Below are 12,563 nucleotides of genomic sequence, written 5' to 3' on the forward strand. Positions count from 1 at the left end.
TTTTTTGGCGAATACCGGAAAGAACTTTTTGGCAGACGATCACTTAAGGTTCAGAATGAGTTACCATGGCGATGTAACCCGGTAACTGATTGACCTTTTTAGTACAGGGAACCCAGGGTTCATCCTGGAGCTACTTAACAAATAGGCTGTGTCCAAATTCAAGGTCTGCACGCCAGTGTTGCCAACTCCTCAGTAAGGAAAATCACTATTGGTTGTCCTAAAAGTCGCTAGAAGTCGCCAAATGACGCCATCACCTAATTTGCATAATTGATCATGCTAATGTAATTGTAACCTACGTTGTTGGAGAGAGAAATAACATCGTGGAAGAGACATAAAGTGAGTAAAAACGTCCTAAATGCAGTTAGAATTTATTTGGAACTACAAATTAAATTTCTTTTAGCAATTATTGTTTTTTAATGTCACAATTCCAACCCTGCTCCTTTATCCGGGCCTGGACCGGCAAAAGTGACCCGAAATTGGCACTCTGGTGGAGTTACTTTGTGTGTGAGAGTGTATGTTTATAAGTAGTTTTAAACCTTGTGATCCACAAAACAGCATAACAGTAAAAGAAGAATTGACTGCGTTACAGTCAGTGCGGGAGCAGCGACTTCGCTCATGCGCGATTCATTTGCCGTTTGGACGCACAGGTGTGAACGTCTCCTGCCCTGATAGCAGTTGGGGGAGGACTATCCTCCGCCTGGGAGCGCTTTGGCATATATATGTGTGTGTGTGTGTGTGTGTGTGTGTGTGTGTGTGTGTGTGTATCATAATAATCTAATCTATTATATAGGCCATATTATATTTACATTACCACAGTGAGATGATTTTAGTCTCATGAACAACATTAACTAATTGTTATTTACTAACTAATCTTACATGACTGTTCAGCACAGAAATGACGCCCAACTATCATGTTTTACAGTCCTGTGGTCTCAGCCTCAGATACTCAACTAATCAAAGTGATGTCATGACAAAAATGAATGACCAACAAAACATTTTTCTCCTTCATTTCTGTCAAACAATGCTGTATGTAACGTGTCTCGCGGTTAGTATCATGGTTGCTAGGCAACCTGAACAGCGCGACCGTCCCATTTCACAAGCCTCTCACTTCCGCACTTCTCGTACTTATAGTACGCACCGTACGTAGTATGCGTAGTGCGCGTACTTCAAGCGTGCAGACCCTGAATTGGGACACAGCCATAGAATGGGTTAGGCAGGCAGGTGGAGGCAGGAATTGGCATCATGCCACTCCTGTCTCTATGGCAGGCAGGAGTTACATAATAAATGAACGAATAAATGAATATTTTTTTTTCCAATGCCAGGGTTGAAAAAGGGGATCTTTCTTTCTTTCTTCTAGAGCCTCCATCGGAAAAAAGACGTTGGGGGTACCATCTCCAGGACACTAGAGGTCACTCTAACTTTTGTTTTATGTTATATTTTTTTCTTCGGATAAGTTTTAGGAGACTTCCGTGTGCGTGCAAACATGTCGCCGTTCAAGAGAAAACGTGCCGGCCAGGATTCCGTTGATTTCAAGCCGAAAAAAGGAAAACTGGTACCAGATGAAGGCAAAGACCTAGAGGAAGTGGGAAGAGAGAAGGAACATGAGATCACGGTGCCAGCACCGATCTCTCAGGTCAGAGTTATAGCGTGTTATTGTCCACTGAACTATTTTAGCTGGTGAGCCAACTTCAGTTTACCAACTACGCGCTACTTTACTTACTTATCTATAACCTACTCAGTGTGTAGCATCAGATAGAGGAATTCGTTATATCCTAACATTCCCAATCTGATATCGACACAGATATGAACCAAACTGCCTTCTTAAACGTACAGTCGGTATTTAAGGCTAATTAATAGTAAAAAGAAAGAATGTTGTGCTCAAAAATATGATAGTGTGTTATTACGTTCCTTTCAACAAATTGATGCGTTTTAATAAACGCATCGTTAACCCATTAAAAATACATAAATGGCTCGTGATTTTTTTTTGGCGGCGGCCATGTTCCCCCAGCTTATTTAAATACAGTGGCCGGGAAGGACATTTCCACCTACTCGCATTTTACATGTGAGGCTGAAGCTTGGCTACATGTGTAAAACACCAAAGGAAGAGAACTCGTAGAACTCGAACTATGAGGCTAATTTAAATTCGTGCCTTCGTCTTCAGACTCAAGACTTGAAGGATTATGCTTGTGTTTTATGGTTGTGGAGAAGGGGTCCCCTTCATCAAAGAAACAAAAATGCAAAGGAAAAGAGAGAAGCTCACCAGCATTTTAAGAAAACGTCATCCTCGTTATCCTCACCTCAAGCCAGTGCTTTTGTACATGGAAACAACATGCTAATTTGTTCCTGATGTTGTTGCTGTTACTCATAGTCACTGGCTAAACAACAACAGCACTTGGCTATAAAGTAGACTCAGTGTCCCAAAAAGGTTTTGCTGTAATAAGCAGTTTGCTTACATCGGAGGGTTTATTCACAAAGCATCAAAACAGCAGCTTTTACCAACAGAAAGGTTCAGCATATCCTCAATAACTCACCTCAGTATGGAGGTCAAAGGTCACTGACCTGTACTACTTCCACAAAGTTTGACGGTCTCTTCCAGATTGAATAAATGTGGATCCCTCTTACCTAGAATTGACAGCTGAGGTAAACAATGGACCAACAGCCTTCCGCAGACAGGGAAAAACTCCCGGGCAGACCCATATCTGTTCTGAACCGTAGTAGAAGAACGCTTTTTCTTTGCTTTTGTTGCATTTTAAGACTGAAATTGCAAACTGGTATTTGTTTTAGTTCAATGTTCTGAGCTAAACTGTTTTTAACAGGGCAAATGGACCAACAAGGAAAGAGTTCTGATTTTCTCCTCCAGAGGGATCAACTTCAGAACCAGACACCTGATGCAGGACCTGAGGACCATGATGCCTCATGCAAAGGCAGGTTAGTGTCATGTAGCACTGACCTACAGCATTGCTTCACACAAACACCTGTGTTATCTGTCTTACCTTACTAACCCACAAATCTTGTGCTTAGACACAAAAATGGACAGAAAGGATAAGCTGTTTGTCATAAACGAGGTAAGTTTGCTGTTTAACATCTTAGTTTACTCTTGCATAACATATGTAAAGCATCCAGGAGAATAAAGTCATTTGTTTGGCAGGTTTGTGAGATCAAAAACTGCAACAAGTGCCTCTATTTTGAGGCCAAGAAGAAGCAGGACCTCTACATGTGGTGAGAATTTCATTGGTATTACATCTCGTGTACATCAGACTCATAGGAGAGCCAATCTGAACTAAGTTCAATCATGTTCTTGTCCTGTAGGATTTCAAACAGCCCCCATGGCCCTTCTGCAAAGTTCCTAGTCCAGAACAGTAAGTTATTTCGCCACCAAAGCCCTCAAATGCAGCAATCATTTGTTATACGTTGGGAAAAATAATTGCATTGCCCCTCCTCTTTGACAGTTCACACACTGGCCGAACTCAAACTGACAGGAAACTGCCTCAAAGGATCCAGGCCGCTGCTCTCGTTTGATCCTGTGAGTAGAACTGGGTCATAAAGCCGGGAGTAATAAATTAGACTTGCTGTTAGTTTATAATCAGTATGTCTTTATTCCGAATTTGTTGCACTATGAGTCTCATCAACACCACATCAGATATTTATGGTTTAGTGTAGTCAAGGAAATAGGGATGGGAATTGGTAAGAATTTAGCGATTCCAAGATCAATATCATTTATCGATTCGATTACTTATCGATTGTCATTGGGTCCGTTTTGAAAGTCACCACAGTTGCTAAGAAGCAATATAGAAATTACCTTCATGCAAATTAACTGCATGCTGTGGGTTAAATGTTTGAGCAGGTTACACAGAACATGTTAGACATATTACACAGAACACGTTACTTAATTACTCCCTGGAAAAATAATTCCTTACAGTACTCGTTACATTACTTTCATGTTACTCTATAACTTAGCTGAAACACACTATTTAACAATATAAACCTGAGGCTACAACCCCACACACTAACACAAGTCCCTAATGAGAACACTAAGATCTTTCTCTTGGAGAATACAAAGCAGACCACACAAGTGCCGAAGTTGTGTTAGCAGCATAATGCAGTTTTTTCTGTCCAGTTTTCCACTTAACCATTTATCTCAGTCTTTTGTGCAATAAAAGTAAGTGTCCATATCCACGCTCCAGACTGCGTCGCCACTTTCCTCCTCGGACAGGTGAACCGTGCAGGAACCAATAAGAGCGATCGATAGAAAGGCAGAATAACAATTCCAAGGAATTGGACTTCTGGGAATCGGTTTTCTACATAAACTGGTTCTCAATTCCCATCCCTACAAATAGCGTCACAAAACTCTGCACAATGTCTTCGCTCTGATATAAAATTCTCGGCCTGTGATCTGAATAGTGAAAGTTTTTTTGTGTTTAAGTTGAATTTAAGAAAAAACGCCTGAGCAAGAGCTGAAGTTTTTATTTTTACTCTTTAATTTTCTTCAACAGAAATTCGATAAGGAGCCTCACTATGCTTTACTGAAAGAGCTCTTCATCCAGGTGCGTTTCCAGGACAGCGTGAATGTAAACTGATTGCAGTTTTTGACACTTTCAGTCTAAAGTCCGATTACATATCATGTTTTTACTGTAAGAACGGAGCAGATGTGATTTTTTTTTTTTTTTTTTTTTAAACATTTTTTTCTTGAAGAGTTGAACAAATTGTATTTTCTGACTGAACTCATTCATTTTTTCTGTTGTAGACCTTTTCCACCCCACGCTACCATCCTAAGAGTCAGCCTTTTGTGGACCATGTTTTCACCTTCACCATTGCAGACAACAGGATTTGGTTTCGAAACTACCAGGTACTCTTCTGCCATACTTTTCTAAATTTCATTTGATATTTTATCCCTGGCTTGAGCAGATTCCGAATGAAATATTTCTTATTTTCCTCTGGCTGTGTTCAGATCATTGAGGAAGATGGCTCTCTAGTGGAGATTGGGCCTCGCTTTGTTCTTAACCTCATGAAGATCTTTCAGGGGAGCTTTGGGGGGCCTACGCTCTATGAAAACCCAGACTTCCGTTCTCCTAACATGGTAAAAATCCATTGCACGATAGCTGAAGTTACAATTAATGTTCCTGATATACTAATGTTCTTACATCGAACATCTCTCTGTATGCTCCTGCAGCACCGGAGAGAGATGCGACTGGCAGCGGCAGCCAAAGTGCGAGAGAAGCAGATGGTAAAGGAGATGCAGAAAGGAAAGAAGACGTCTGCGAAGGAGGACCTGGAAAGTGACGTTACAGCGGATGTCTTCCTGACACCGGCTGAGGAAAAGCCCGCTGACATTCAGACGGAAGCGCCTGAGACGAAAGTGGTGAAGAAAAAACAAAAAGCTTTCAAAAGACAAAGGATGCAGATGGCACGCAGGTAACTGGATGGACTGCAATAAGCTGAGTGAATGCTGCTGCCATTATTCAGTAAAAATATGGGAATGTCACCACACAGTCAGGACTCAAGTACAGTATTAGAAACAGTCCTTGGGAAAATATGCATCATGTTTTGTTGCCCCAGTTTATGAACTCCTTTCTTCTTTTTCTAATAAACAAGTTTTTCTTGATGTAATGTTTATTGAGTTGGAGTAAAAACTCTTTTCTATGTCATAGAAATAAAATACCAACTTGATCTCTGTATCCTGTGATGTATACTCCATAAAAGGCTTTTGGAATAGTGTCAGCATAGACTTGGAGGAAGTGTGTCCACAGCTTAAGAGAAATCACACCTATTCAAAATAGGTAGAATAGGTGTTGTTTTAGATCACTGTCTAGTTGTTTTAGATCAGTGAGCTGGGTCTAATGTGTCCTGTTTTACAGGCTGTCAGCCATCTGGAAGCATATGTCAAAAGACGAGCTCTGATATGCAAATATAAAGAGAGCTGCATTTAACAAGTAGACTCAAATTCAGGAGTAACATTCACAAATTGTGAGACTTATGACTGAAAACAGCTGAGTCACCATAGTAATCAATAGAGTACTTGAACACACATCGAACATGCCTCTGTATACTCCTGCAGCACATCGAGCTACGATTATGACGTGTGGCGTAATCATAGAGAGCATAAGAACATCTCTCAAATCTGGCAAATGATGAATCAGTTCATTTTCTGTTTACTCCACTGTGCCCATTACAAGTCCGGCATTTTCTCCATACCTGCCTCCTCTGGCAAACTGGACTCCGGTGTGTAGTTAAGGTGCTTATTACAAGTCAGATTTGAATCTGGTGTTCTCAGTTCTCTTCCACCTCCTCATCGGGACAGCAGTAATATTCTACGAAGCAGATCTGTCCGTCGTCGTTCCTGACCAGGTACTGCAGAGAGAGGAAGCCCCGGTTGTCTGTCCTGACGGAGACTTTACAGGACAAAGCCAAGGCTTTGGTGGACGGCTTCAGGAGGGACATCTTGTATCTGTTTGCAGACAGAATACAAACAAAGCATTACACGGGGATACGCTGAAACTATGCCTAAACTATTTCTCTTGCAGAGATTTTTAACATGATACGATAGAAAGACCAAGAAAACACTTAACACTGGATCCAGGAGTGCTGACTCATTAGTGTCAGCATATCCAGTTGCAGTTGTAAATGTCATTATTTTTCTGTGCTTTTTATTCAGTTACAAGTCAAATGTATCCAGTTAACAAGCTCTATTACATAAGTTATAACAAGTCTGCTTTTAAGGAGATGTAAAGGGGACGAAGAGTCACCGGGGAAATGATTATAATCCTAAACACCTGCATGCAGGTGCTGCAACGTCCTGTGGCCAGACCTCTGGTTAGGAGCCATGCTGGCAATTACAGTTTGCACACAAGTATACAACACAAGGTCAAACCATGGGAGTCTACTTGAGTGAAGTATTTCCAATTCCAGGAATTTCTAGAGCGCCTACAAGGTGAGTGTATACCTATCCGAGTTCATACTTAGGTTAAGGACACTGGCACTAGTTATTAGTGTGTGCACACAAGTGAGTGTCAATATTTTCAAAGCTTAGTTTGTTAATAATAAAAAATATTATCACTGCCCTTTGGTTATTATTATTTTCCCAAAACATAAGCCACAAAATGCTCAGAATTACAATCAAATAAAACAAACTAGATTTAAAGAAAATAAAATGCTAAACAACAGTTTAATACAAATATATTCCAGCATTTCTTATGTTTCATTAAAAATGACTTCTACCATTGCTGGAGGTCATCATTTACAGTCTAGTTTGTTGGCATTACCCGACTGATGCTGGAGAATCTGATCAACTTTGTTGTCCAAGGGTATATTTGACACAGTGACTGAACAGATATACTAATTTTATGACTCTCAAAGGAAAGATGTGTATATTTGGTTATAACTTTTTAATATTTGGATTTATTCATGTCAACATCTTCAGCTTTTTCACATTATGATCAGAGTTACCTGCCTGGCAACCATGCGTGAACAGGCATGTAAAAGGGTCAAGACTGAAAATGAGAGTAAAGTCAGTCACAGACAGTCGTGACTGACTTTACAGCGAGATAAAGATCACACATTTTCTGCTATGTCATTCTCTACTGTGTATGACATTTGGTTTTAGTCGCTGTGTTGGTGCTTCCTGTCCTCCCAGTCCACCTATGGCTAGTTTGTGTTCTCTACAGTCTAAATAATCTGCGCATGTGTTCGTGTGCTAACCTGTTCGTTTGTGTCTCGGTGCACTTAAACAGCTCCATCATGTCCGAGTCTTTGGAGTAATCATAATGAGCATTTCCAGCATTCCCAAACGTTGACAACCTTAGAAAATCAACAAATCAAATAATAATAATATAAATGAAAGGTAAAAAGAGCAGCACTTTCAAAAATAATGCAGAGGGGGCAAAGTTAGACTGCAAACTACCTCAGCACACTGATAATGAATGACAGGAAAAAGATCTATTTTGTTACAACAAATCCTTGAAGAAAGTCACTGTGCCTACCTTTAGCTTAGCTATACATTATATTTAGTGTTAGCTTCAATCAGATCGATACAATCCAGCATAAAACATGCCTCAACTTTACCGTTAAGAAGACTTAGTTTCCCAGAAGTGGATTATGTCTAATCCCAAATACTTTTCCCAGTGGATATCGTCAGTGATTTTTCTTTTAAGAGCTTTACACACCAGACTTATAAAAAGAATTAATTTGAAGATTTTGTGCGTTGAAAATGTTTTTCGGACTCCGATATTTTTCAATTTTCAGAACGAGAATAAAGAGATCTGCCAATCAAACCACTGCATTTGGTAGCAAAAGTCTACTTGTAGCTTAAAACACACACCGGTACTGAAAACTGGTGATGCAGCAAAAGTAAACAACACAATTTCAATACAGAAACACAATCAGTTCTACAAAATGACTTCTCTGCCCCCTCAGATGTGATCCTAACTCTGCCCACAAGAATTCAAACTACCCTAATGACATCTGGAAAGATGTACATACATAAGCGGTCGTGATTCAGCTTCAACTTCTGAATGAAACCGCAAAATTCTCCCTGTTGCTCTGAACCTAGAGTCTCTGTTTCTACCATTTCAGTGTTTACATATGTTGTGTACTAAATTCTGAATTTCATCTGTCCCCCCCCCCCCAATTCTCTTGGTGTGTAAAGGACTTTACAGTCATTTTAAACACAGTGATTTTTTTTTAAGGTCAGCAACGTAATCATAAACCAGCACGACACTGTAGAAAAAGTACAGTAAGGACAGCACACCTGAAGTATGGTTGGCTGGGGGACATGGTAATCTGTAGCACTTCACTAGTCATGTCCAGTTCAGAGAAGGCTTCCTTCAAACTCTCTGACTGCAAGATCACCTACAAAAGAGCCAGGGATACATCAGTTGTTACTGAGTTGTGTTTCCTGTTTTTCTAACACCTGCAAATAGTGTTATGCCCGTTGGATTTGTAAAGTAAGGAAACCAGAGAAACTGTAATTTCTGAACTGATTCGTTTGCATTGGTTTATTGTTTCCCATCTGATTTTTTTGTATATTTAATATTCCAGTTTTAATAACAGAAAAAGTGAAATTAACCTTGTTCGTGACATTAGTGCTGCAGAACTCAAAGTCAATCGGTTCTTCTGGTTCTTGCGTGTTAATCTTGCACACGGTCACTACACCACCTTCCTCCAGGAACAACGTCAGAGGGTACCCATACCCCCTGTAGCACATCCGCAAGGCTGTTGATACACCTGCAGCATCACAAGAAACAGATAAAAAGCATGTTGAGTCCCATCTCAGGTGGGGTTTTTTTTTTAAATTCGTTTATTTTTATGAATTTTACCTGGTGTTGTGGTTCCACCAAATATATTGAGGCAATCAAGGAGAACAGTGAGGTTGATCTGAAAAGCCACCAGATCTTCTCTTATGGTGAACTCTTGGAAGATCTCAGCCTGGGAGACATGAGTACAACTTCACTAAGGTATCAGTATTATAGGATTAAACACAAAGTAAACATACCTGCTCATTTAAGTATGTTCACTGACAAAATACAAGAGAAACAGACCTGGATGAAGGCATTGGCCTGCAGACATTTCGAGTCCTCCACTGTGACCTTAAGGCCGTTGGTTGTAGCTGTGAAGATGGCGTGATCTTTGAAGGTGATTGCTTTCAGGATGTTGGAGAGATTGCGAGCATTGTCCAAATTCGCCACTAAAACGTACTGTTCGTCATCGCCTTGCGACTGAGTGGAGAGAGGCATTTTAGCGCTGAAAAAAGGCGCACAGATACCCGCTGTGAGGTCCCTGTAAAGGTAAACACATCGAATTAGCCGCTCCAATCATACATCACATGCGCATGAAGGTAAAACTTTGTTGAATGGCGTATCTTTTATATTCTAAATCGGACAGAATGTAAATGCGCCAAAGTGATTTGTGTCGATTCTACAACACACACACACACACACACACACACACACACACACACACACACACACACACACACACACACACACACACACACACACACACACACACACACACACCGAACTGTCACTTTGCTTTTACTGAAGTACTAAGCTTGTAAGCTTTTTTTTTTTTTACTGTGGCTCGCTTGGAGTTTAAAACGACGTAAAACACGAATTAACGGTAATATAATTTACATTTGTACTATCTAGATTCTTCTATACATTAATGTTTTTAAAATATTCTCCCCAGAAAAACTGTAACTACCTTCGTGTCTCTTATAAAGCTGTTACGCAGCAGTTCTTGTGATTGTTTTTGAAGAAAGGCGCCCGGTGATGAACAACTTCCGCCTGTCGCTCTTCTTCTACGGAAGTTGGATTACAGTACGTCTTACGTCAGCAACATTCCAGATATTTCGCCATAAAACATACTCTGCCCATCGGTAGTGCGTGACAACATCATTTTGTGATTGGGAGAGGTGAGAGTCTTTATTCTTTTTTCCTCGTGTAACAGTTCAAATCTTTTTATTTTCCTGTCTGAACTTTGGTGACAGTTTTTCATAACAAGCTACCGGGTGTGATATGACGCTAGCTTTAGCTCACTGTTTTATTTGAGCTTAGAGAGCATGAAACCAATAGTGTGTCAACTGTGTCAAGTTAAAAAATGATCGAAAAACAATTTACAGCACACAACAACAGAAATCACGAACAGAGTAATTTGTGTAGTCGTGTGAAAGAAAGCTTCCTTCCACCGTTAACTAAGGTAGCTCAGGTTAGCTTTGAAAACGTCAGTATGGCTGACAGGTCGCTCGGTGTGGAAGACCCAAGCTGCCAGAATAAATAAAACAAACAAAATAATAAACGTCTCAGTACAGTCATTTTTAACGTATATAGACCAGAAGAGTTTAAAATTCACGTAGGCAGTAATTGTTGTAAATATGCCATAAATTTCTTTTTTAAATTTGTGTAACCTATTTATAAAGCAAGATTCTGTTACTTTTCAAATTATGTACACATTTCTGTCATTTCAACCAATATGTTTTTTGCTTTATTTTCGTGTTTTAAAGTGCATGTTGGATTGTTTGATGTGGGGTTTTTGTTTTTGTTTTTGTCGTTTTTGTTTGTTTGTTTGTTTTTTAATTATTGTATAAATGTTAATAAATTCATGAAATGTTAGTAAATCATTCTACAGGAACCTTGTAGCAATATCTCAACAACCAACCATAAACTTACTATGTATTTTTTTTTTTTTACAACTCACAATATTTTTTCTCTGTTGTAGGTTTTTCCATTTTTACCAGCTATGGTGTGCATTCCCTGTATTGTGATTCCTGTCCTCTTGTGGGTCTACAAGAGGTTCCTGGAGCCTTATCTCTATCCTTTTATTTCACCCATTATTAATATATTCTGGAGCAAAAAGGCAGTGCAGGAGACCAGTGCTAATGACCAAAAAGTTAGTGAAAAGAGTAATGGGACTTGCAAGGTAAGTAAATGGAAAATTTTTGTGATGTTTTCATTAAGAAACTTAAAAATAATTATGGAAATATTTCCCAGCTCTGGTATATAGAGCGAATATATCTAAAAATGATAGTAAAACTAATAGGAGCCACTCAAAGGGTCTCTGTGTTGTGTCATTTTTAACGTATAAGTTTCATAGTTATTTGATTTGAAGTTTTAAAAAAAAATTTCACTCATGTTTTTCAGCCTGAAAGCAACGGCGAGGCCACTGCTAATGGATCTACAATAGCAACGGATAAGAAGACAGACTGACGCCTCAAAATATATTCAATGCTTCAGAAACAATGTAAATATTTAATTCTTCTAGAGAAACTATAAATTAACTTATAAATCACCTTAGAATTAATTGGATTTTATAACCTTCCAATTGTTATTTGGAGCTTGTTTTTATTTTTGTCATCCATCTTGTTGATATATTTTCTGTTAATCATTAATTGATACAGCTGTTTGTTGTATTGAAGGACATAGATTTTGTAAGTTAAACTTTAAGCATAAATAATGAATAAAATAAACAAGACCTCTTAAGTGCTTCTGCTGCTTTTTCTTCATTTTGAATAATGTGTTCTCTTCATATTTGAGTTGTTAAGAAAGCTGTTTTGTTCATATAACTTTGAAATAATTAAAATAAATATGAAAGAATGTTAGCAACTTGACACGAAAGTAGGTATAAACTAAAAATTTAGACCTGACATTTATGTGTACTGCCAGTAGTAACAGTGTTGCATGTACAGTGCAAGAATTACTCCAGACATAGAAGCAGCTGGGAAACGTTTGTCTTTGTCACACATTGCTCAAAAAGGAAAAATATAGTTAATAACATTTAATATCTTTATAGTATTGGAATATACCCTACACTGATCAGCCACATTTAAGCCAGTGAAGTGAATGCTGTTATTGACTTGTTACTGTGTCTGCATATGTTCTGTTGTGTAACTTGGCTTCCCCTTATTCAAACACGTTCACCATGATGCTGACCGGGCTGCCAATTTTCCAAGATGCCTCAGGACACCCCATAATTCGAAATATATATGCTTAAAATCACCTAGCAATAGCCTAAAATAAAAGTTGTTTTTTTTTTAAACATATAAACAACATGTACTGCCACTATTATTTTTT

General features: G+C 39.0%; 3 protein-coding genes across 3 annotated transcripts; 2 read left to right on the forward strand and 1 right to left on the reverse strand.

Annotated features, from left to right (window-relative positions):
- The first annotated feature begins 1,428 nt into the window (after positions 1-1,428).
- On the forward strand, positions 1,429-5,667 carry bxdc2 (brix domain containing 2). Its single transcript, XM_026173588.1, has 10 exons — positions 1,429-1,633; positions 2,817-2,928; positions 3,022-3,065; positions 3,149-3,219; positions 3,310-3,359; positions 3,450-3,523; positions 4,494-4,544; positions 4,745-4,846; positions 4,949-5,077; positions 5,171-5,667. Exons 1-10 carry the CDS (start codon positions 1,484-1,486, stop codon positions 5,414-5,416), a joined length of 1,029 nt encoding a protein of 342 aa, XP_026029373.1. The 5' UTR covers positions 1,429-1,483; the 3' UTR covers positions 5,417-5,667.
- A 466-nt stretch (positions 5,668-6,133) lies between these two features.
- Positions 6,134-10,260, reverse strand: rad1 (RAD1 homolog (S. pombe)). Its single transcript, XM_026173589.1, has 7 exons — positions 10,198-10,260; positions 9,534-9,771; positions 9,312-9,420; positions 9,062-9,219; positions 8,744-8,844; positions 7,696-7,794; positions 6,134-6,445 (listed from the first exon to the last, which is right to left on the reverse strand). Exons 2-7 carry the CDS (start codon positions 9,726-9,728, stop codon positions 6,268-6,270), a joined length of 840 nt encoding a protein of 279 aa, XP_026029374.1. The 5' UTR covers positions 9,729-9,771; positions 10,198-10,260; the 3' UTR covers positions 6,134-6,267.
- Positions 10,261-10,323: 63 nt separating this feature from the next.
- On the forward strand, positions 10,324-11,975 carry c21h18orf32 (chromosome 21 C18orf32 homolog). Its single transcript, XM_026173592.1, has 3 exons — positions 10,324-10,408; positions 11,212-11,412; positions 11,634-11,975. The coding sequence occupies exons 2-3, from the start codon at positions 11,233-11,235 to the stop codon at positions 11,697-11,699; spliced, it is 246 nt and encodes an 81-aa protein (XP_026029377.1). The 5' UTR covers positions 10,324-10,408; positions 11,212-11,232; the 3' UTR covers positions 11,700-11,975.
- The last annotated feature ends 588 nt before the right edge of the window (positions 11,976-12,563 follow it).

This window comes from Astatotilapia calliptera, chromosome 7 (genome assembly GCF_900246225.1).
Source record: "Astatotilapia calliptera chromosome 7, fAstCal1.2, whole genome shotgun sequence".
NCBI classification, from domain to species: domain Eukaryota; kingdom Metazoa; phylum Chordata; class Actinopteri; order Cichliformes; family Cichlidae; genus Astatotilapia; species Astatotilapia calliptera.

What these genes read in the sequence shown, in the direction of transcription:
- c21h18orf32 (XM_026173592.1), top strand. Translation starts at nt 11,233, where the DNA reads ATGGTGTGCATTCCCTGTATTGTGATTCCTGTCCTCTTGTGGGTCTAC. An exon ending in AGAGTAATGGGACTTGCAAG is followed by an intron (nt 11,413 to 11,633) that starts GTAAGTAAATGG and finishes CATGTTTTTCAG; the next exon opens with CCTGAAAGCAACGGCGAGGC.
- bxdc2 (XM_026173588.1), top strand. Translation starts at nt 1,484, where the DNA reads ATGTCGCCGTTCAAGAGAAAACGTGCCGGCCAGGATTCCGTTGATTTC. An exon ending in GATGCCTCATGCAAAGGCAG is followed by an intron (nt 2,929 to 3,021) that starts GTTAGTGTCATG and finishes TCTTGTGCTTAG; the next exon opens with ACACAAAAATGGACAGAAAG. An exon ending in TGAAAGAGCTCTTCATCCAG is followed by an intron (nt 4,545 to 4,744) that starts GTGCGTTTCCAG and finishes TTTCTGTTGTAG; the next exon opens with ACCTTTTCCACCCCACGCTA.
- rad1 (XM_026173589.1), bottom strand. Translation starts at nt 9,728, where the DNA reads ATGCCTCTCTCCACTCAGTCGCAAGGCGATGACGAACAGTACGTTTTA. An exon ending in TGGTGGAACCACAACACCAG is followed by an intron (nt 9,220 to 9,311) that starts GTAAAATTCATA and finishes GTGATGCTGCAG; the next exon opens with GTGTATCAACAGCCTTGCGG. An exon ending in ACCGAGACACAAACGAACAG is followed by an intron (nt 6,446 to 7,695) that starts GTTAGCACACGA and finishes GTCTGCAAACAG; the next exon opens with ATACAAGATGTCCCTCCTGA.